This window comes from Misgurnus anguillicaudatus, chromosome 23, assembly GCF_027580225.2.
Source record: "Misgurnus anguillicaudatus chromosome 23, ASM2758022v2, whole genome shotgun sequence".
Lineage (NCBI taxonomy): Eukaryota > Metazoa > Chordata > Actinopteri > Cypriniformes > Cobitidae > Misgurnus > Misgurnus anguillicaudatus.
The window spans coordinates 14,484,210-14,506,761 of NC_073359.2; the positions used below are offsets into that span (position 1 = coordinate 14,484,210).

General features: G+C 38.3%; 1 protein-coding gene across 3 annotated transcripts in view; it reads left to right on the forward strand.

The window, feature by feature from the left end:
* ccdc66 (coiled-coil domain containing 66) overlaps positions 1-22,552 on the forward strand; it is a 132,824-nt gene that overhangs the window by 29,491 nt on the left and 80,781 nt on the right. For all 3 annotated transcript variants that reach the window (XM_055217558.2, XM_055217559.2, XM_055217561.2), the window contains exons 2-5: positions 9,765-9,823; positions 9,981-10,024; positions 18,560-18,881; positions 18,972-19,086. In XM_055217558.2, the coding sequence (XP_055073533.2) occupies positions 9,765-9,823; positions 9,981-10,024; positions 18,560-18,881; positions 18,972-19,086 (540 nt within the window). The remainder of the gene's footprint in view (positions 1-9,764; positions 9,824-9,980; positions 10,025-18,559; positions 18,882-18,971; positions 19,087-22,552) is intronic.

The window sequence follows — 22,552 nt, forward strand, 5'->3', positions numbered from 1 at the left end:
CATGGTATGACCATCATACTGCAGCCCTTAAAAAAGTAGCTAGAAAAATGGAAAGAAACTACTGAACACAAAGTTAGAGGTATGGCGTTCAGCATGGAAAGAGAGTGTTCAACACTACAGACAGGCTAGTATTAAAACTGCAAGATCTACCTATCTCTGTACGCTTATTAAAGAAAATCATAACAACCCTCGTTTCCTATTTAGCACAGTTGCGAAACTGACTAGAAACAAAGAACAAACAGAAACCAATAGTAAACTCCAACACAATAGTGATGACTTCATGAACTTCTTTACTAACAAAATTATGTTTATTAGGGAAAACATAGAAACTATGCAAGCAGCCACCACTCTACCCAATAGTAAATTTTCCACTAATTACCAAACAAACATCTTGAGTCATTTAAACCTACTACAATAGAAGAGCTCTCTAAATTAGTAACGTCATCCAAATCATCGTCCTGTATACTAGACCCCGTTCCCACAAAATTACTAAAAGAGGTATTTTATGTAGTGTCAGACACGGTACTTAATATCTTTAACTCATCTCTAGAATTAGGATACGTTCCAACAGCTTTCAAACTAGCAGTTATTAGACCGCTCATTAAAAAACCAAACCTTGACCATGGAGATCTTAATAACTTTAGACCAATCTCAAATCTACCTTTTCTTTCTAAAATATTAGAAAAAGTAGTGGCAAGCTAGCTACGCACATTCGTAGAAAATAATAATACATATGAAAAGTTTCAATCAGGATTCAGGCCCCACCATAGCACAGAGACAGCGCTGCTTAGAGTTACAAATGACCTCCTATTAACATCCAATCGTGGTGAAATCTCAATCCTTATATTACTAGACCTTAGTGCAGCCTTTGACACAATAGATCACAGAATCTTACTCAATAGACTAGAAAACTATGTTGGCATCAGTGGTCAGGCGTTAGCCTGGTTTAGATCGTATCTAACCAATCGATATCACTTTGTTTATGTAAATGAGGAAGAGTCATATCACTCCCCCGTTAAATACGGCGTCCCTCAGGGATCAGTTCTAGGCCCTATCCTATTCTCGTTATATATGTTACCTCTAGGAGACATTATCAGGAAACATAACATAAGTTTTCACTGCTATGCGGATGATACCCAGCTTTACATCTCGTCACATCCTAGCGAAACCCACCAGTTTTCTAAGCTAACAGACTGCATTAGTGATATTAGGGACTGGATGGCACATAACTTTCTTATGCTAAACTCCAATAAGACAGAGATACTTATTATTGAACCGAATCGCTACAAACATAATATGTCAGATTACAAGTTGCCCATAGATGGCTGCACGGTGGTGCCATCTTCCACGGTTAAGAATTTAGGCGTGATGTTCGACAGCAATCTATCTTTTGATAGTCATATCGCCAACGTCTGCCGCACAGCATTCTTCCATCTTAGAAATATCTCAAAAATAAGCCATATGCTGTCTGCATCAGATGCAGAAAAGCTTATCCATGCTTTTATGACCTCTAGAATAGACTATTGTAACTCGTTACTCGGGGGATGCCATGCAAATCAGGTAAACAAGCTACAGCTGGTTCAAAACGCCACCGCAAGAGTGCTTACTCGATCTAAAAAGTATGACCACATCAGTCCAATTCTAGCATCTTTACACTGGCTACCAGTTAAATATCGCATACAATTTAAAATATTACTAATCACCTACAAAGCCTTATATGGCCTAGCGCCCTCTTATATTAAAGAACTACTATCAGAATACAATCCATCACGTAAACTGCGCTCACAAAATTCTGGTCACTTAATTATCCCTAGAATATCAAAAGTGTCTAAAGGTGGTAGATCCTTTTCCTACTTAGCCCCTAAGCTCTGGAATGATTTACCAAATAATGTTCGAGTATCAGACACAGTCGATCAATTTAAATCTAAACTTAAGACATTCTTCTTTAACAAAGCATTCACATAAAATGTCCAGTAAATGTACTTTTCCCGCAGTAGTTATTTTGTCTAGAGCAAAGTACTCACATACCTCATATGGGTAATATACTATTGTCGCAATAGTTAGCCTGTCTGGAACCGAGCTGACTTAAACCACTATAATGTATGACACTTGCATTACATGCGAATGGCCCCTATGCTAATAGAACTCTGTTTTTGTCTCCCTGTCTCGTCCTCGACCCCGAGGACAATGAGACAAACAAACCCAGTTCCTGTTGCTGTGAAGGTCATTGCACCACTGATCTACTGGCTGTCCTTCAACGTGATGACCAGGTGATGCACGACCACCGGCTAAACCAGTTTAATCCGCTTACCCGCCTCCTATCCCTACCGTATCTATATCTATATCTATGTATATATTAATTCCTCCCAAGGGTTTTTGTCCTTCTAGGAGTTTTTCCCATTGGGTTTTTTCGTCCCAGGGAGAGTCAGCCAACTTTGGCTTAACTTAGCACTTTACTCTATACATTACATTATTAATATGCTCGCTTGTACGGTTTAACCTTAGTCACTATCTCTACTTCTTATATTATCTATTGATTTTCTGTGTTCTCCTCTACATCTTCTCATGTAAAGCTGCTTTGCAACAATTAACACTTGTGAAAAGCGCTATATAAATAAAATTGAATTGAATTGAATTGAAAAAGAAGAAAACATCACTTATACTGGGAAAAATCTTAACTAGTTTATGATGATCTGGTTTATGTTGCTTTGTAAAGGAAATCATTTTTTTTCTCTGTGTAAAATATGTATGTTAATGTAGTAAGGTCTGTTATGCGTCTTCCCCTGTTATTTATGTTATGTAATGTAATGTTGTATGTTTTCTTTTATGTAATGTTTAGTGAACATGCAATAAAAAAGTATTAAACACACTTTATTTAATACTTTGTAGAAAAGCCTTTGTTGGTGATTACAGCTTCTAGACAACTTTTGTATGGAGAGACCAGTCGTCTGCATTGCTCATGAATAATTCTGGCCCATTCTTCCACACATGGTCTTTAAATCTTGAAGGTTCCTTGGGCCTCTTGTACTTTGATCTTCAGTTCTCTCACTGGGTCATTTAAGCAACTTGATTTTCTTTCTTTGAAACCACTTCATTGTTTCCTTGTGTTTGTGGATCATTGTCTTGCTTAAATGTCCACCCTCTTTTCATTTCCGCAGATTTTTATCCAGAATGTCCCTTTACATCTCTCCATTCAATTCAATTCAATTCAATTCAATTTTATTTATATAGCGCTTTTCACAATACTCAATTGTTTCAAAGCAGCTTTACATTAATAGAAGCAGTAAAAGCACAGAAAAATGACAGATAGCACAACATAATACACAATAGCATAAGCTGTCAAATTTGCTGAGGCTATGACTCGACATTATGAACGAGCGTATTACTAATGTAACGTCTAGGAGAAGAAGCTAAATTAAGCCCAAGCAGGCTACCTCCCCGGGGTAAAAAACCCCCTAGGAGAAAAAAAACAAGAACCGAGGAAAAAATAAATAAAAAGTCCTAGGAGGGAAAAACCCTTGGGAGATATATATGTATATAAACACATATAAACGGATAAGGAGATTAAGCGGGGATTAAGCGGGGTTTAAGCGGGTTCTGCCGGTGGTCGTTGGTCAGGCATCAGCTGGGCATCACAGTGATGGACGACCAGTAGATCAGAGGTGAGTCGACTTTCACATCTACCGGAACTGGGTCTGTTTGTCCCATTGTCCTCAGGGTCGAGGACAGGACAGGGAGAGAAAAACAAAATCATATTAGCGTAGGGGCCGTTCACATGTAATGCAAGTGTCACACAGTGATGTGGTTTAATCAGCTTAGTTTCAGACAGACTAACTATTGCGGCATAATTATATTATCCACAGTTGAGGATTTTGCAAATTGGGGGCCCACTGCGACGGTATATATGGTAACTAAGGGTCACCTTCTGATTTTTAAGAGAAAGAGAAAATGAAACCTGTCGACCCGTTTGACTAAGGCCTGTAACCCCACTGTCGTCGTTAATGCAGGTTCAGTGGCAAACGGGTCTATATTGCATGCTATTTACAAGATCATGAGAAAACGCCAACATCGCAACCTGACCATACGTGCCAACCCGTTTGACTAAGGCTGGAGGCCCCACTGTCGTCGTTAATGCAGGTTCAGTGGCAAACGGGTCTGTATGGCATACTATTCACAAGACACAAAAAAGCGCCAAAATCGCAACCCGACCATACGTGCCAACCCGTTTGACTAAGGCTGGAAGCCCCACTGTCGTCGTTAATGCAGGTTCAGTGGCAAACGGGTCTGTATGGCATAGTATTCGCAATATAAAGAAAGCGCCAAAAGCCCAACCCAACCGTACGTGCCAACCCGTTTGACTAAGGCCGGATGCCCCACTGTCGTCGTTAATGCAGGTTCAGTGGCAAACGGGTTTGTATGGCATACTATTCACAAGAACACGAAAGTTCCAAAATCGCAATCCGACTATACGTTAAGATAAGGTTTTTATTTATTTATTTGGTTGGTCTGTTTTATGACCGCGAGTGCTTTGTTCGGTACAAATAACTATTTCGAGTTAAGTACTTTTACTAGACAAATTATGCGAATGCTTTGTTGAAGAGAAAAGTTTTAAGTCTAGATTTAAAATTATCGACTGTGTCTGATTCTCGGACATCGGTTGGTAAATCATTCCAGAGCTTAGGGGCTAAGTAGGAAAATGACCTTCCACTTTTAGACACTTTTGATAGTCTAGGGATAATCAAGAGACCAGAATTTTGTGACCGTAGTGTGCGTGATGGATTGTATTCTGATAGTAATTCTCTAAGGTATGAGGGTGCTAGGCCATTTAAAGCTTTGTAGGTGAGTAGTGATATTTTAAATTGTATGCGATATTTAACTGGTAGCCAGTGTAAAGATGCCAGAATTGGGCTTATGTGGTCGTACTTTTTAGATCGAGTAAGTACCCTTGCGGAAGCGTTTTGAACTAGCTGAAGCTTGTTTACTTGATTTGCATGGCATCCCCCGAGTAGCGAGTTACAATAGTCTATTCTAGAGGTCATAAAAGCATGGATAAGCTTCTCTGCGTCAGATGTAGACAGTATATGGCGTATTTTCGAGATATTTCTAAGGTGGAAGAAAGCTGTACGGCAGACGTTGGCGATATGACTATCGAAGGATAAGTTGCTGTCGAACATCACACCTAAGTTCCTTACCGTGGAAGATGGCACCACAGTGCAGCCATCTATGTGCAAAGTGTAATCTGACATATTATGTTTGTAGCGATTCGGTTCAATAATAAGTATTTCTGTCTTATTGGAGTTCAGCTTAAGAAAGTTATGTGCCATCCAGTCACTAACATCGCTAAGGCAGTCTGTTAGCTTAGAAAACGTGTGTGTTTCGCTGGGATGTGAGGAGATGTAAAGCTGGGTATCATCCGCATAGCAGTGAAAACTTATGTTATGTTTCCTGATAATGTCTCCTAGAGGTAACATGTATAACGAGAACAGGATAGGACCTAAAACCGATCCCTGCGGTACACCGTATTTAACCAGGGAGTGATATGACTCTTCCTCGTTTACATAAACAAAGTGATAGCGATTGGTTAGATACGACCTAAACCATGCTAGCGCCTGACCACTGATACCAACATAGTTTTCTAGTCTATTGAGTAAGATTGTATGATCTATTGTGTCAAAGGCTGCACTAAGGTCTAATAATATAAGAATTGAGATTTCACCACGATCGGATGTTAATAGGAGGTAATTTGTAACTCTAAGCAACGCTGTCTCTGTGCTATGGTGGGGCCTGAATCCTGATTGGAACTTTTCATATGTACTATTATTTGTCAAAAATGTGCGTAACTGGCTTGCCACTACCTTTTCTAATATTTTCGAAAGAAAAGGGAGATTTGAGATTGGTCTAAAGTTATTAAGCTCTCCCTGATCAAGCTGTGGTTTTTTAATCAGCGGTTTAATAACTGCTAGTTTGAAAGATGTTGGAACGTATCCTATTTCTAGCGATGAGTTAAAGATATTTAGAACCGGGGTTGACACTACAGGAAATACCTCTTTAAGTAGTTTTGTGGGAACGGGGTCTAATATACAGGACGATGATTTGGATGACGTTACTAGTTTAGAGAGCTCTTCTAGTGTAGTAGGTTTAAATGAATCAAGATGTTCGTGTGGTAGTCTAGTGTTAAGTGAACTAACGGGTAGAGTGGTGGCTGCCTGTGTAGCTACGATGTTTTCCCTTATAGCCGTAATTTTGTTAGAAAAGAAGTTCATGAAGTCGTTACTATTGTGTTGGAGTTTACTATTGGTTTCTGTTTGTTCTTTGTTTCTAGTCAGTTTTGCAACGGTGCTAAAGAGGAAACGAGGGTTATTATGATTCTCATTTATAAGCTTGCTAAGATAGGTAGATCTGGCGGTTTTAATAGCCTGTCTGTAGTGTTTAACACTATCTTTCCATGCTGCACGCCATACTTCTAATTTTGTGCTTCTATAATTTCTTTCCATTTTCCTAGTTGCCTTTTTAAGAGCTGCGGTGTGATGATCATACCATGGAGCTGGCGGCTTTTCTTTGATTCTCTTTTTTCGAATGGGAGCAACGGCATCCAATGTGTTAGAACAGACATTGTTTAGGTTTTCTATTACAATATCTAGATCATCACAGTTATCTGCATGTTTAATTTGGGACAGGTCTGGAAGAGTGCTAATAAAGCTATCTTTAGTGGTGGAAATTATTGTTCTGGCTAATCTGTAGCATGTTGTGGATTGAGTGATCCTATCTAGAAGTACAGTGTATGACACAAGGTAATGGTCAGAAACTGCATCACTCAGAGGTGATATTTTGATGTCATTAATATTAAGCCCGAGTGACAGAATTAAGTCTAATGTGTGCTTACGAGTATGCGTTGGCCCTGTCACGTTTTGTCTAATATTGAGAGAATTTAGAACATCCATAAACGCACGTCCTAATGCATCTTTATGGTTATCCACATGAATATTAAAATCACCAACGATAAGAGCTTTATCTACAGTGACTACAAGCTCAGACAGAAAATCTGCTATTTCTTTAAGGAAATCTGCATGGTGGCCCGGAGGTCTATAGATTGTAGCTAAGGCAAAAGAGAGCTGTTTGTGGTTACGATCAGTTATTTCCATATTTAACAACATTAGTTCAAATGATTTAAATTTTAGTTCAGATTTTTGGTTTACTTTAAAAATTTTGTTGTATATTGTAGCTACACCACCCCCTCTCCCCTTTAACCTAGGTTCGTGTTTATAATAATAGTCTTGTGGGGTGGATTCGTTTAAACTAATGTAGTCGTCTGCTTTAAGCCAGGTTTCTGTTAAACAGAGTGCATCTAAGTTTTGGTCATTAATTATTTCATTAACAATAGGTTCTTTATTGGTAAGCGATCTAATGTTAAGAAGGCCGAATTTTAACATTCGAGGTTCATCTTGTAATGTATTGTTTTCTAATTTTATGTTGGTCAAATTTGTACGTGCCTTCAGTAATATGAATTGTGCCAGTACCCCTTGCTGAAAAGCAGCCCCAAACCATAATGCTTCCACCCCCAAACTTAACTCTTGATATGGTGTTCTTGGGGTGGTGGGCAGTGCCATTTCTTCTCCAAACATGGTGTGTAGAATGTTCAATTTTGCTTTTATCTGACCATACTATAGGCCCCAATAATCTACAGGCTTCTCCAAATGCTTTCTTGCGAACTTTAACTGAGCCTCAACATGCTTTTTGTTCAGCAATGGAGTCTTGTGTGGTGAGCATGCATGGATGGCATGGCGGTTCAGTGCATTGCTTATAGTTTTCTTTGAAACAACAGTACCTGCTGATGCAAGGTCTTCCTGAAGTTCTGCCTGAGTGGTTCTTGGCTCTTGGAGAAGTCTCCTGATTATTCTTTGGAATCCTCGGACAGGGATCTAACGTGGAGCACCTGATCGTGGCCGGTATATGGTGAAGTGATGCTCTTTCCATTTTCGTATAATGGCCCCCACAGTGCTCACAGGAACATTCAGCATTCTGGAAATGCGCCTATAACCATTTTCATCAAAATGCTTTTCAATGATAAGATTACAAAGATCTTGAGCGAGTTCTTTGCTTTTATCCATCATGAAGTCTTTCCTGTGTGCCTCCTGGGTAATGAGAAGCATTTAAATGCCATCAACTAGGACTAAAGCAGCTGATATCAATTAGTACTGATAGGGGGCATGGCTTCTCTCTTAATACTGACAGATTTCAGGTGATCTCCTGGCTTTCTATGCCATTTTGCACCTTGTTCTCTTGATGTGTTCAATACTTATTCCCTGTTCATTTCACTTTATTTATTATTATTTATTGTATACTTAAATGTTCTGATTTCTTTGTATGAATTCAATATTTGGCTTGATGGCTACATCTGGTAGAAATTTTTTGTCAATAGCCCACGTAGAAATCTCCTTACTGATAAAAATGCTGATGTGTCAAATACTTATTGTTCCCGCTGTATGTACTGGAGAGAAAGTTCAACTTCCGTTGTGTATGTGCACAATAACAGCGCGCTTTGAAACATGTCCAGCCAAAGCATAAGCTTCATAACATTAAGCAGCTTTTGCTATCATTTTAGCGATTTGTCGTGTCATCCTCTCACTCGTTCTCAGTCAAGATATGCTTGTATCGATCTCTGGTACTCTTGACACTTGAAGTTTAAATATGAAATGATATGAGGGAACTTGTTATGGCGCTGTACATTTTGCATCTGACTGACTGTATTTTTGTCCTAATGAAAGGGGACCCCAAAATCACGGCATCCTTTTTAAACCATAGTGCCGCAGAAGAAAGGTATGAAAGTAAACGCGTGTGCACATGCCCAGAACATTTGTGCTCAACTTCACCCTTATATTTATCACTTATTTACGCATCACATGATTCTCGTAACAGAAACATGCAAGAGCAAGGCAATGGCAAGCAACATGCATTATTAAGGTAATGGGGTCACTCACTGTGCATTCTGCAGTGTTCATGTGTACTTTCATTACATTACATGAAGCAAAAAAATCATAAATGGGGGCTTCATTGCCTATAGAGGGTATGCACGTGATGTCACCTTTGTTGAAAGTGACTGCGGTTATGCCCACTGAGTGGCAAAAGACAGAGCGGCAGAATTTGTTTACAGTGTAAAATCAGCGAAATCACAGGGAAAATGCATCTAAATGGGAAAAGGCTGTTGTGTGATAGACTGTACTACCAGATTTAACAAAAATAAGGTACGTAAATATGTTGGAACAAGCCATGTCTGGCCACATGCCAACATCAAGTTCAACTAAATGTAATTTTTGCTGATAATTGTCAGTTATACTGACATTAGCAATACGCACGCTTATAATGTTGATTCATAGCCGCAGCAAATTTAGCTGCTTGTGCTATCGTGTATTATGTTGTGCTATCTGTCGTTTTTCTGTGCTTTCCACTGCTTCTATTAATGTAAAGCTGCTTTGAAACAATCACCAATTGTGAAAAGCGCTATATAAATAAAATTGAATTGAATTGAACTTTTCGTGGCCGCCCCTAGAACAGCCAGCCATTTTGCTAAATGTTTTGCCACTCAACAGGGTGTGAAACGATCATTATCCTAGAATTAAAAGTGGGGTTTAAAAAGAAGATAACCAGGGTTAAGCACAGTGTGAAAAGCCCTTTTGGGAAACGTAGTGGCACATGCCAGTTGCTTTTTGAGTAAGATGTGATGACACTATATGTTAAAACCAATTCTTAAATGGTTTGTTTTGTAGTGATGGTCTGTTGTTTCAGCTGGAGAATGGGAAGCCCAGGCTTGTGTTGGCTAAATATGGTAAGAACATGAACTCCATTACTTTGTTTAATAGATTACATCAGTACTATGCTGTAATGTGATAATATGTCACAATATTGGCATGCTGCTGTAATAAATCTAAAATAGCACTGGTATTTCAGATTTACACGTTTGTCTTTTAACTTACCTGACATAGGGGCTGAATCAAAGTCCTCTAATCATCAGAAGTCCACTTGCCCGGTAAGTAAATGTTTGTACAACATTAAAACTTATATTGCAAAACAGAGCATGTGTGTAAATGTTTAACATTACATCCAGATCTAGAAATTATTTCAGTGTTAATTTCATAAAACCCCCTATAGTGATTTTGACACAGGCACCATTAATGTATTGCTTTTAACATAGGGGAACAATTGTCATATACAGGACACTAGAGGTAAATTGCACCCTTTAGTGTGTGTGTCAAATGACCCCTTCCCTTTTTACCTCGGGGCAACAGCTAAAGAATTTCACTTTAACAATAAGAATGATCTAAATGGATCATTCAACAAATAAGAAAATACTTAGACTTTATTAACAAAAGTTATTCAATAATAACTAAAAAACTAATGAATGATACTAAAGAATAGAAAAAGATGAAAACTAAATAGAAGTAAAAAAGGTTTTTATAGTTTTGCATTTTTCATTAGTTTTTATTTTTATTTCGTTTTGACTTTTTGTTTTCAAATTCAGTTTAGTTTTAATTAGTTTTTATAGTGGGTTTGCTAGTTTAGTTTAGTGTTTATTTTTTGAAAATGCTTAATTTTAGTCTTTTTTTGTAATTTGGGTTATTTGTCAGGGGCAAGATTCAAAAAGGTCAGAAAAAGATTTTTGTAATAATGACTCAACAAAAACATCATACAATTTTAGAAGATATTCATTCAAAAATAAAACCAGCACATAAAGTGTACATATGGGCACAAATATGTAAACAATCTCAACACTCCGCAGTAAGTGCAAAATGTGACGTGTGCCAATAAAAAACCTAAAGCAACAACAGACTAAAGAAGACATACATGAACCGCATGTTCTCAACCAATTTTTGAGCCACAACAAGATATTTCTGACAGATTGTCAGGGAGCTCAATCTTAGAAAAGAATATGACAAATAACCAGAGGTGGAAAAGTAGCCAAAAACTTTACTCAAGTAAAAGTACAAGTAACTACAGAAATAAATACTTAAGTATCGAGTTATTAGTTCCTCTTAAGAATTATATATATATATATATATATATATATATATATATATATATATACACACACACATACATGCACATACAATATACAGTGCACACCATAAGTATCAGGACAGTAAAGAGATTTGCTGTGGAGACCAGAAATTGGTAAGATGAATATCAGTGTAACCATAATCAGTAACCTTTGATTATGTTTCAACACATACATGCTTTAACAACAAATAAAAACAGCCTTCAATGCTGACTTGTATGTTGTACCCGAACAATTAATGCATTAGGACACAGTTCATCACTTCTGAGTACGGCTGGACGATATGGCCAAAATTTTTATCGCCTGTATACTTCTAAATTTCGGTCGATACGGTATAAATCCGATAATGGTATGAATGTTTTCAAAAGCCTTGGGAAAAACTGCAAAGAATACCCAAAATAAATGTCTGTACAAACAAACTTCTAAACAAATTAATTGACCAAGTCTATGAAGCATTCTCCTATAAAACTATATAATATTTACAAAAATAAAAATGGTATAAATTGATGTTCATTTTTTATTTCTATTTAGCCTTCATACAAAATTTTATGTAAACTTACTGTCAAATATTCAGACTTTAGGGCTCACCTTTAATATTAATAAGGTTCATCTGAATGTCAGTCAGTGATAAATTATGTAATGCAGAGAATAAGGTTAATAAGGTTCATCTGAATGTCAGTCAGTGATAAATGCTGTAATGCAGGGGTCTCAAACTAATGGATCATTTTAATAACACATTCTTAAGTCACAGTATTAACTTTCATAGTTCCGTAATTTTGATCAATTTACTATTATAGTAATATGTGAAAAATATAATTAAATAGCCTAAGTGAAAGTGAACCTAAAACGTTTGAATGGAAGTAGGCTATTTAATGATTTGCATTCATAAATCATAATTCAGAGGCCAATTCACAATCCAATTCAAAACGAAACATAAAACAATAAAGAGATGTAATAAATAAAAAAACATTACATACCTGCCAAAAGGATGATACCAGTTTAGAAGATCTGGCTAGATTCTTCAGGGTAAAATAAAAATACATGAGGTTCATTTCTAAATAAAGAAAATCCCACGCGAAGCCTTCACAAACTTTCCTTAAATATCCAGAGAGAACAAAGCATATAGGAATTTAGTACTGATTTGATGTTGTGCTGTAATTAATCTGCATACAGTGGGTGATTGGTAATGTAGGAGGTGTCTCCCAACATTGGGTGAAGTTTGCTTATCTTATACATTGAATTCTGTTGTCATATGAGTGAGCCCATTGTGCGACTTGCACTAAACATTTCAAATGATATTAGACAAGACCAGATTCAGATTCTCTGTGCATGTAGAATGTAGCATTAGATTTAAGGCGAGAGACAGAAATCTGACTGCCTGGAGGTGTGATTTTTAAAAAACAAATGTGGGCTCAGTGGGGAGTCCACTGTGAACCATAGAGAATTGTTTTTCTGAGCACTGTGCACCCATGCCGTGTTCTTTGGGGATGGGCTATCTTTATTCAGGAAATTAACCATACAATACTATTTATTAACTGAATATATATTTATAATGTTTTTTTATTCATTATGTCATTTATGCCATCACACAATGAAATGTCCTTAAAACGGTAGCCAAAAGAGAGAACAATGTCAAATTTACTGTGCCTTCCATAGACTATAAGAAAACAACCTCACATTGGCGTTAACTATAGTTTTTTTTGTGTGAACAAGAGGCAGAAACAAATGCTGTACATTCATGACGAGAACTGTTGACAAACTGGACTAAAGCAGAGATCAGGGAGCTCGTAACTATCCATGTTGAAGCTGAGATCATGTACAAGCATGACAGAACATTAAAGGAGCATTTCACCCGTAGAAACATTAATTTTTATTGCAAGTGCATCATATTTGTAGTTGAAATGTAACATACATTTCGAATTTGGTGCCTATTTGACAGAGAAAAGGGGTGTTTGTAGTCTCACCCCCTCAACAAATATATTGGACTTCCTACTTTCAATGATGCAAAATTATGATTTTTACATCATTGAAAGAAGGAAGTGCAACACTGAAATCTGCATTTCTCCTGTCTCAGCGGCAACTAAGGAAATGATGCACGACATTTCAAAAACATGACTGGGGCTCTAACTATACAAAGCTTAATGCAAATGGGTGAAGTGTCCCTTTAACAAACGCAGGCACAGATATATATCGAAACGATCAATCAATTCCAGTCCTTGCGACCCTTTTCCTTAAAAAGAACAGCATTTTAAACATTTTAAAAGTTCTGCCTAAAAGGATGAGATAATTCACAAAAAAACCCACGGTAACTTTTCTGGCGGCTCATCATTCTGAATAGCCCCAGTATGTTTTCTCCTCAGTTGTTCATGCATCGAGCTGGTACTGCTGTGATACTCTAATGAAACCTTCAGACTTTACAAACCAGCCTTTGATTACCAGCTAATCTGAAGTAGGGCTTTTTACGATTATTTGAAAAAAGAATCACAATCTCGATTCATGCTTACGTCATCAAGCCTGGTTTATTTAAGTTAAATATGCATTACATTTGCATGTCATAAGTATATTACAACAATTTACGATTAACTAAGAATAATAGTCAACTTTATTATTGTTAATATTCTGAAATAAGACAGCCTTGATGACTTATGCATCTTAAAGCAACACCAAAGATTTATTTTTTACCTTAAAATAACGTTTCCAAAAAAGTTCGAAACAGGGTGAACACATTCGCTTTGCGGCCCTCTATTGCCCAAAACCAGTGGTGGACGAATTTTCACAAATCGTGTACTTGAGTAAAAGTAAAGATACCCAGGGTAAAATATTAGTCAAGTAAAAGTAGAAGTACTTGCTTAAAATTTTTACTTGAGTAAAAGTACAAAAGTATCTGCCTCAAAATGTACTTAAGTACAAAAGTACTGTGATTTATTATGGCCGTATCATTTTTGTCACAAAACTCAAATTATGTGAAATAACTCTCTTGGCTAACCAATCAATAAATAGAAGGACATTAATAAATCAGACACTGATGTCAATTAAAATGATCATAAGCCTAAAACCTTAAAAACAAAAAAATTCCTTTAGCATCAAATGAAATAACAGGATTTGAGAGCAGTAAGTCTCATTTCAAGATTTAATTGTTAAATAATTTAACAGTTTAAGTGTAATAAAAACTTGACTTAAGCACAGGTTCACAATAGTTTTCAAAACATTAAATACATAACGTTATCTAGAAATCAGTCTCCCTTTCTTTGACAAATAAAACAAGCCTTACAGAATATAATTTCAGAAACGTTTCATGTGGTTTAGCATGTCATATGTATAATTAAATGTATTTATATATTTTGGAAGCAAAACTTTTGAAAATATTAATAACAATCTCAGTTAATAGGGAGCACTCCAATCCACCTGCCTGTTTAAGCATCATACACTGCATGGCTAGTCAAAATGTCATTTATATTTTACAACAGTGTTGATAGTGATTAATTGTCATTTCAAAATAACAGAGCACTGAGCTTCAAATACAATGAACTTAAGTGAAACAGCTAACTAAAAATAGCTTCAGCCTGCATAGCTTAAGGTTCGTTCATGATGACGTCGTGTATATTTTGGCAGCGCAGTTAACGGTTTTCTGCAGGCTGCTGTTAAGATTGCTCATTTAAAAATATAACCAGAATAAAAATGGCTTGCCTCTTCGCGTTTCCTTGAATTTGAAAGAGTATTCTTTTAAAACGAAATAGCACAGTTTCAAGGCAGGCAGAGAAGACACAAAGGACTCGTTCTTTTATTCAAGGACTTAAAAAAACGCGCGTAAAAAGGCCATTGTTGTTGTGACGGGTCAGTTATCTCCTCCGTTGTTTTTGAATGCAGTTTCATTCTCCAAACGATGCATTGGCTGGCTGCTGCACTCGCGTGACTCGCGTAGCTTACGTGAAACAGCGCGGCAACCAAAACAAGTTCGAAACTAAGCGCATGCTGTACCCTGATTGGTGGTTTGACGCATCACGTGTGCATCTTAGTTTTTTTGTGCAGCTTTAGTTTGCCCAGTTACGTTTTTTATCCACTGATAAATAAAAAGGAACGACCGATTTTTTTAAATGTAGTGGAGTAAAAAGTAAGGTATTTGACTTTAAAATGTAGTAAAGTAAAAGTAAAAGTCTCCCAAAATAAAAGTACTTGAGTAAAGTACAGATACGCGAAAAAACTACTTAAGTACAGTAACGAATTACATTTACTTCGTTACTGTCCACCACTGCCCAAAACCGCACTAAAGAACTTTCCAACCATCGGGTCGCGGTCCTGTAGTTCGAGTGAAAACTACAAAAGCTTGCTTTACGGCATACATACATTCCAATCAGAGCCAGCTATGCTGCAGTATTTATGACAGTGGTAATGGACATTTCCGCTTCTAACCTGTAGGGGGAGCAAAGAGCAAAAACTCTAGTGTTGCTTTAAAAAACCTCTGGTTACTGTCACAAGTTCCCCATTAGAAAGGGTTTTAAGCACAAGGGGAACATTATAATATGCCTGTGTTCCTACCTGAAGCCTTAAAATGTTAATCGTTTAATGTTTTAAAGGTTTTGAAAGTCTTAAGGTTGGCCAATTTCAGTGTACAAAAAGCACAGGTGCTGATTATTTTAATGATTTCTATTTATTAATGTCAACATTCTATTGTTCTATTGTATTTACCAGCTAACACATTTTAAGTTACTCATCTTAAGGGGTCTAAAATAAAAAGAGACACTTAATAATTAATTTGCATTCCTATGGGGGGAAGTCATGTAACAAAAACTGTCACTACATTATTTCTATCATCAGATGACCTTGAAATATGAAGGCCTACCTAAACTCTTAGAGCTTTCAAACAATATATGGTTTGTCATGATTAGATAAGAATTCACATCAAAAACACTGAAGGAACCTAGGCATCCCGCTGGCGAGACAGTGACAATTTGCGTGATATAAATGTTTTGAGACACTCTTTTCATATATAAATCAATTAATCTCTGTACATAATTTATTTTATAAAAGACTGTTGAAATAAGTATTCTAGAGGCTTAAGGGGGTCGCACACCGGACGAGAAGCACAGCTTAGCGTCGCGTATAGGATAAATCGGAGGTATCGTACACCAGGGAACTACAATGTGGCGACCAAAATGGGCGACCTTTTCAACTGCCGTTGCGACCGTAATTTTTTATGGGTCGCAAATGTGCTACCTAATGTTTTAGACAATATGCTATGATTTACTATGAGCATTTATTAAAACAGAAATGTGGATTTTAAGAATGCTTTTTATAACGTGCTCTGAGCCTTCAACACGTTGGCTTCATTTTGCGTGAAAGCACGTCGTGTCTCTCCCTATGAGTGTGCGTTCGCGTGCTCTCTGTTTCTCAATGAATTTGGTGCAACGCGAAGCAAGCTCAGTGTCTTCCATGTTTCTGAACTTGAGCAGAGGTCTTTCTTCACTGAGGACGCGGGACCCGTATGGTTCCGGGTTTATATTTTAAATGGTCAGTCGGGTCCGGTTAGGACCTAGTTTAATTACTTTGGGTCCCAAGTCTGATTAATATTGTGTATATAACCTGAGTCGATTGGAAAACGTCCATGATCGCTACCGCACTAAAGCTCGAGTGCAGTTTCAGCGTGCCTCCCGTTTCTATGGCGATGGTTCTTGTTACGACCACGCGCTGCATTTTCTTTCTCACATTTTTTTAATAATCTTATTATTAATAAACCATATATTTTCTAAAACCATATCCATATTTAAAAAGTTTGCACAGAGATTGTAGCAAAAAAGCAGTGCTAATGTCAAGCCCATTGCACTGAACGAGCAAAGCTTAAGCTGACCCGGGATATAAAAACGCGAAGCAATGTAGTCATTCAAGTCTGTCATCGGGACAGCAAGTAGACTTTTAAATCTGAAATAATGAGTGGATTAAGCTTTTTTAGTCGGCAAGAGAGAAATAGAAAGATAGAACATAAGCAGTAAAAGTCTAATAGAAATTATAACCATCATAACATCAGTCACATTTATAATCTTTAGACCTGCACTGTCTATTAATATACTATACATAGTATTGCATTACATTGAGTTTGATAAAAGGGGTCTAATTGCTTCATATATCAGTGCAAAAACAGTAAGTGTTTTCGTGGTGCTTTGACAAACAGTGTCAGCTTTGTTAAGGGCAAAGAAAGTTTGGGGTGGTTAGATTAATGAAATATGATGAGAAATTAATATTCATTTTCAATAAATCAGTATTGTATTGTGTTGTGTCACACATTATTAGTTCTTCGTCACATGTATAGTCAACCATTATTTGTCAGTGGGTAATGACCGGATACCACTACAAGTAAATTTCAGATCTGTGGGAAACACTGCAACGTTTAAGAAGGCATGTGGTTTAAAAGATGGCAAGTAAAATAAAAAGCATATCTGTATGCAATACATTTTCATTATTGTTCATTATTATCCAGAGCGCCTTAATATAACTTGAAAAAAATATGTGCGACCAAATCATATTTTGCGCCAGTAACTGAAAAAGTTGGTAGCACAAGTGCCACCAGTGGAAAAGGTTAGTGCTGTTCCCTGTACACCCAATGTGCACATTAAACAACGCAAGCTTAGTCAGATAGTGTCTGCTTCAAAATGCTAAATATACATTAGCAGCCAATATTAGGGTGTTTTCACATATAGTTCATTCAAAAGAACCAAACCCAGTTCACTTAAAGTGAACCAGAAAAAGAACTAGCCGAATGTGACCTCAGTCCTTTTGGTGTTCACAATAAAGTGGACTCAAAAGAGGACCCAGTACTTTTTTTGGTCCTCTTCAGAACTGAAGTGATCTCAGACCCTTTCTTGTTCACATCGCAACTTTATAAGAACTCAGATCCCAGCTTTCTGTGCAGCAGTTGATTTTAATACAATGTCCAAACAACACGCAAAGCGTACCGGGACCTCATTGATTTCACATATCAAAAAGAAATCGAACCACAAAAGCGAACCGTACTCAGACCACCTCCTGATGTGGTCTGAGTTCGGTTCACTTTTGGGTCCCTTTAGGGGGGTCTGAGATCACCTGGTTTGTTCACACATACACCCTGAACTGCTCTGAGAGCGTTTGGAGGGCTCAAACGAACTAGGTGTGAAAACACCCTTAATTGTTAATGATTTGGGACAAATATTATGTTATTTAATGTTTAACTATGTGAGTGGCGTTCTGTGGCGCGACAGGGATTTAAGCAGCGTCCAGAGTCACAGCGGACAGCCGCCGTCAGGCATTTATAGAAAATAATGTGTTCTGTTTTTAGATTCATGGCGTGGCGCTTCTCGTTTGGTCTGCGACCCCCTTTAGACCTTTCCATTGATATATAGTTTGTCGTAATAGATAAAAATGTACATGCAAAATGTTGAAGTAAACTCAGATGTCCCGCTCACAGGACAGCACCAGTTAAGGGTTAGACACTATTGTGTGTGATGTGAATTGCTAACATTCTTTGCTTTCATTGCACAGATACTCCCAAAGAAAAAATCACAAAGAATCATCAACTCAGAGCATGGTCTTTCTCAACCAGAGAGGCATAAACAGGACCAAAAATGCAGAGAAACAACATCTAGCAGTTACATGGCACAGCATATAGCAGATGGAAACAGAAAAACCATAAACAGGGGCAGGTCAGAAAGCCACTTCAGAGGGACTGACAGAATCCAGTCTGAGAGAAATGGGAATGATTCCAGCATGGCCAAAAACCCAAATTTGGTTTGTTTAACACAAAAACAATTTCAACAGATACTGAGCACCATCAACAGCACAAATAACCTACAAACCCACACAGGTGAGCTTATAAAGTAAGGGTTAAAGTTTCATGAATAAACAATTTAACCACCTTATTAATTACAGTTACAAGAACAATATTTTTTGTTAGCCAAACCTGTGGCCAGCTCAGAAGAAAACTCCCCTACTGTCACAACAGCTGAAGGGTTATTTCTATGTGGCAACAATAATAGACAAGGAGTGGAAGAAGAAAAGAAATACACAGAGTAAGTTATTTGTCTTTCAGTCAACCGTGGGCAAGTGATTTTAAAAAAGTGTTTTGCATGTGATATTGATAAGACATCCCCAGGTTTCAATTCAATTCAATTTTATTTATAAGGCGCTTTTCATTGTTTATTGTTTCAAAGCAGCTTTACATGAATAGATGTAGGGGAAAACACAGAATAATCGATAGATAATATAAGAAGCGAATACAGCGGCTAAGAATAAACTCTACAAGCGAGCGTAGTAATAATGTAACGTATACAGTAAAGTGCTAAGTTAAGCCAATGTTGGCTGACTCTCCAGGGGATGAAAAAACCCCAGGACAAAAACCCTGTGGGAAAACTCCTAGGAGGAAAAACCCTTGAGAGAGATACATTATATTTATATATAAACACGATAGGGATATGAAACGGGTAAGCGGATGAAACTGGTTCAGCCGGTGGTCGTTGGTCAGGCATCGGCTGGGCATCACGTTGAAGGACAGCCAGCAGGAACTGGCTCTAATTGTCTCATTGTTGTCCGGGTCGAGGACGAGACAGGGAGAAAGAAACAGAATCCTATTAGCGTAGGGGCCGTTCGCATGTAATGCAAGTGTCATGCAGTATCGTGGTTTAAAATCCGCTCGGTTCCAGACAGGCTAACTATTGCGGCATAAGTATATTACCCAGATGAGTTATGTGAATGCTTTGTTCTGAAAAACTAACTATTGCGGGATAGGTACATTTACTTGACATTTTATGTGAATGCTTTGTTAGAAAAGAATGTCTTAAGTTTAGACTTGGAGTGATCGACTGTGTCTGATACTCAAACATTATTTGGTAAATCATTCCAGAGCTTAGGGGTTGATATGAAAAGGAGCTACCACCTTTAGACACTTTTGATATTCTAGGGATAATTAATTGGAATTTTGTTGTCGCAGTGTACGTGATGGATTGTATTCTAATAGTAATTCTTCAAGATACGAGGGTGCTAGGCCATTTAAGGCATTGTAGGTAATTAGTAATATTTTAAATTGTATGCGATATTTAAATGGTAGCCAGTGTAAAGATGCCAAAATTGGACTTTTGTGGTCATACTTTTTAGATCGAGTAAGCACTCTTGCAGCTGCGTTTTGAACTAGCTGAAGCTTGTTTACCTTATTTGCGTGACATCCCCCGAGTAACGGGTTACAATATTCTATTCTAGAGGTCATAAAAGCTTGGATAAGCTTCTCTGCATTCAATGTAGACAGCATATGGCGTATTTTTGAGATATTTCTAGGATGGAAGAATGCTGTGCGGCAGATGTTGGAGATATGACTATCGAAGGATAAATTGCTGTCGGGCACCACACCTAAGTTCTTAACCATGGAAGATGCCACCACAGTGCAGCCATTTATAGGCAACTTGTAATCTGACATATTATGTTTGGAGCGATTCGGTTCAATAATAAGTATCTATGTCTCATTGGAGTTTAGCATAAGGAATACAGTACGTGAATGTTGCCACGGTTACACACCCAATGTTCACTTCTGGTTTGTGTTTGTTTATCAGTCCAGGTAGTGGTGTAGCAGTTGATATGCTTTAGCTATGATTTCAAGTAATTTACTTTTTTTACTTATTTTGTTTGTAATAAAAAAAATCTACTTTAGAGGGTTATTGATTATTTGCGGACGTCGGTAAAAGTTTGGGTCACAAAAGCCATTTGTTTATGTTGTTGCCACTAAAAACAGTCCATATGAATAATTTCTTTAAGTATGTTAAATCATGGTCAGGTTAGGTCATGCTTATTTTACAACATTAAAATCTATTTTTGAACTATTGCAAACAAAGCTGAAGGTACACAATTCTCTAGAATATCATTGGTACATAGTGTCAGTTTCAATGATAGAAACACTTTGTAGTTAATCCGAGCGAGACGCCTAGCCAGCCACCAGGCTAAATGGTATTACCTTGGAAGGCTCGTGCTGACACTGGTTCCACACGAAGGTTGTAAAATCGTGCAAACCTATCAGGCGTCGCCCAACCTGCAGCTCTACAGATGTCTGTTAGAGTGGCACCTGCACCCGTGCCCAAGAGGAGGCAACACCTCTAGTGAAGTGAGCCTTCACTCCAATGGACATGGCAGCTCCTGAGATCGGTACACCAAAATGTTGGTGTCCATGATTCAGTGCGCCAACCTCTGTTTGGAGACAACATTCCTCATCTGCTGTCCTCCAATAACAGACAAAAGAGCTGATCGGAAATTCTAAAGTTCCGCATGTGTTCCTGGTAAAGGCACAGCACACACCAAACACAACAATGACAGGATTGGGTCTTCCCCCCAGAGGGGAGCGCTTGCAAGTTCACCACCTGATCCCTGTAGTGAGTGGTAGCATGTAGCTTTGGGCATGTAGCTGGGCCAAGGTCTCAAGATAACATGGGAGATGGGAGGTCCTGTCTCAGGGGAATGGGCCAAGGATGGGCAGTTGCTAGTAGCAAGAGCTCCGAGTACCAGGTCTGGTTGAACCAAAGGAGAGCAACCAGAAGAATCTGACGCTCTTCCTCAATGACTTCGGCTCAAGGCTGAGCCATAAGGCTCACTGGGGAAGGCAAACTTCCTCAAATGATGTGGCCACATATGAGCTAAGGTGCCCATATCGAGGGAACCCTCAGTCAGGGCAAACCACAACAGGCAATAGGTGTCATCCAATAAAGCAAACACCTGGTCTACCTGGGCCTCACCAAACGACTCCCAAATGCCCCTGACCATGTCGGGAGAGTGCATCGGCTGCACGATTGAGGTCGGCCAGCATATAAGTGGCCCGCAGAGACCCAAGTCTCTACTGACTCCACAACAGGAGGGATATGGGGCCAGATGTGACATGAAGCGTCATTGTATGAAACCCTGAAGTTATAAATGCCACCGCTGCGGTGCTGTCCGAGCGGACCAACACATTAGTCCTACAAATGGAAAAGCATTATACTTTAGCAAGACAGTCCACAGCTTTAGACATTGATATGGAAATGCAGGCGAGGGCTCCTCCCCTGCCCGTCACTGATGCATGCTCATAGCACTCCACATCCCAGCCCCAAAAAGGACTTGCCAAGGGCTGAGAGTGAGTTGGCCATGTCGTGTAAATTAACATGACGTGCCTGTGTGTGATGCCTACCTGGGGACTCCCCAATTTTGAAACAATTTCTTATGCATCAACCCGAAGAGCGACCACCGTTGAGGATGCCATATGCCCAAGGGGCCTGAGTGGGATTGCTTATGCTACATCTGAGAGGTTTCAGACCCACCAACATTGACTGAGCATGTTTGTCAGAGAGACATGCCTAATGCAAATTTTATTCTGTGAAAAAAGGGAGAGCTTGCTCTTTCCCCATAGACTTAAAAACCCAAACAGTTTAAGTCTCTATGGATGCACCCAAAACCCGCGAGTGTGCTAAAATAAGCCAGTCTTCAAGGGATAAAGAATGCATAGGGACAGACCGAAAGGTAGGAACT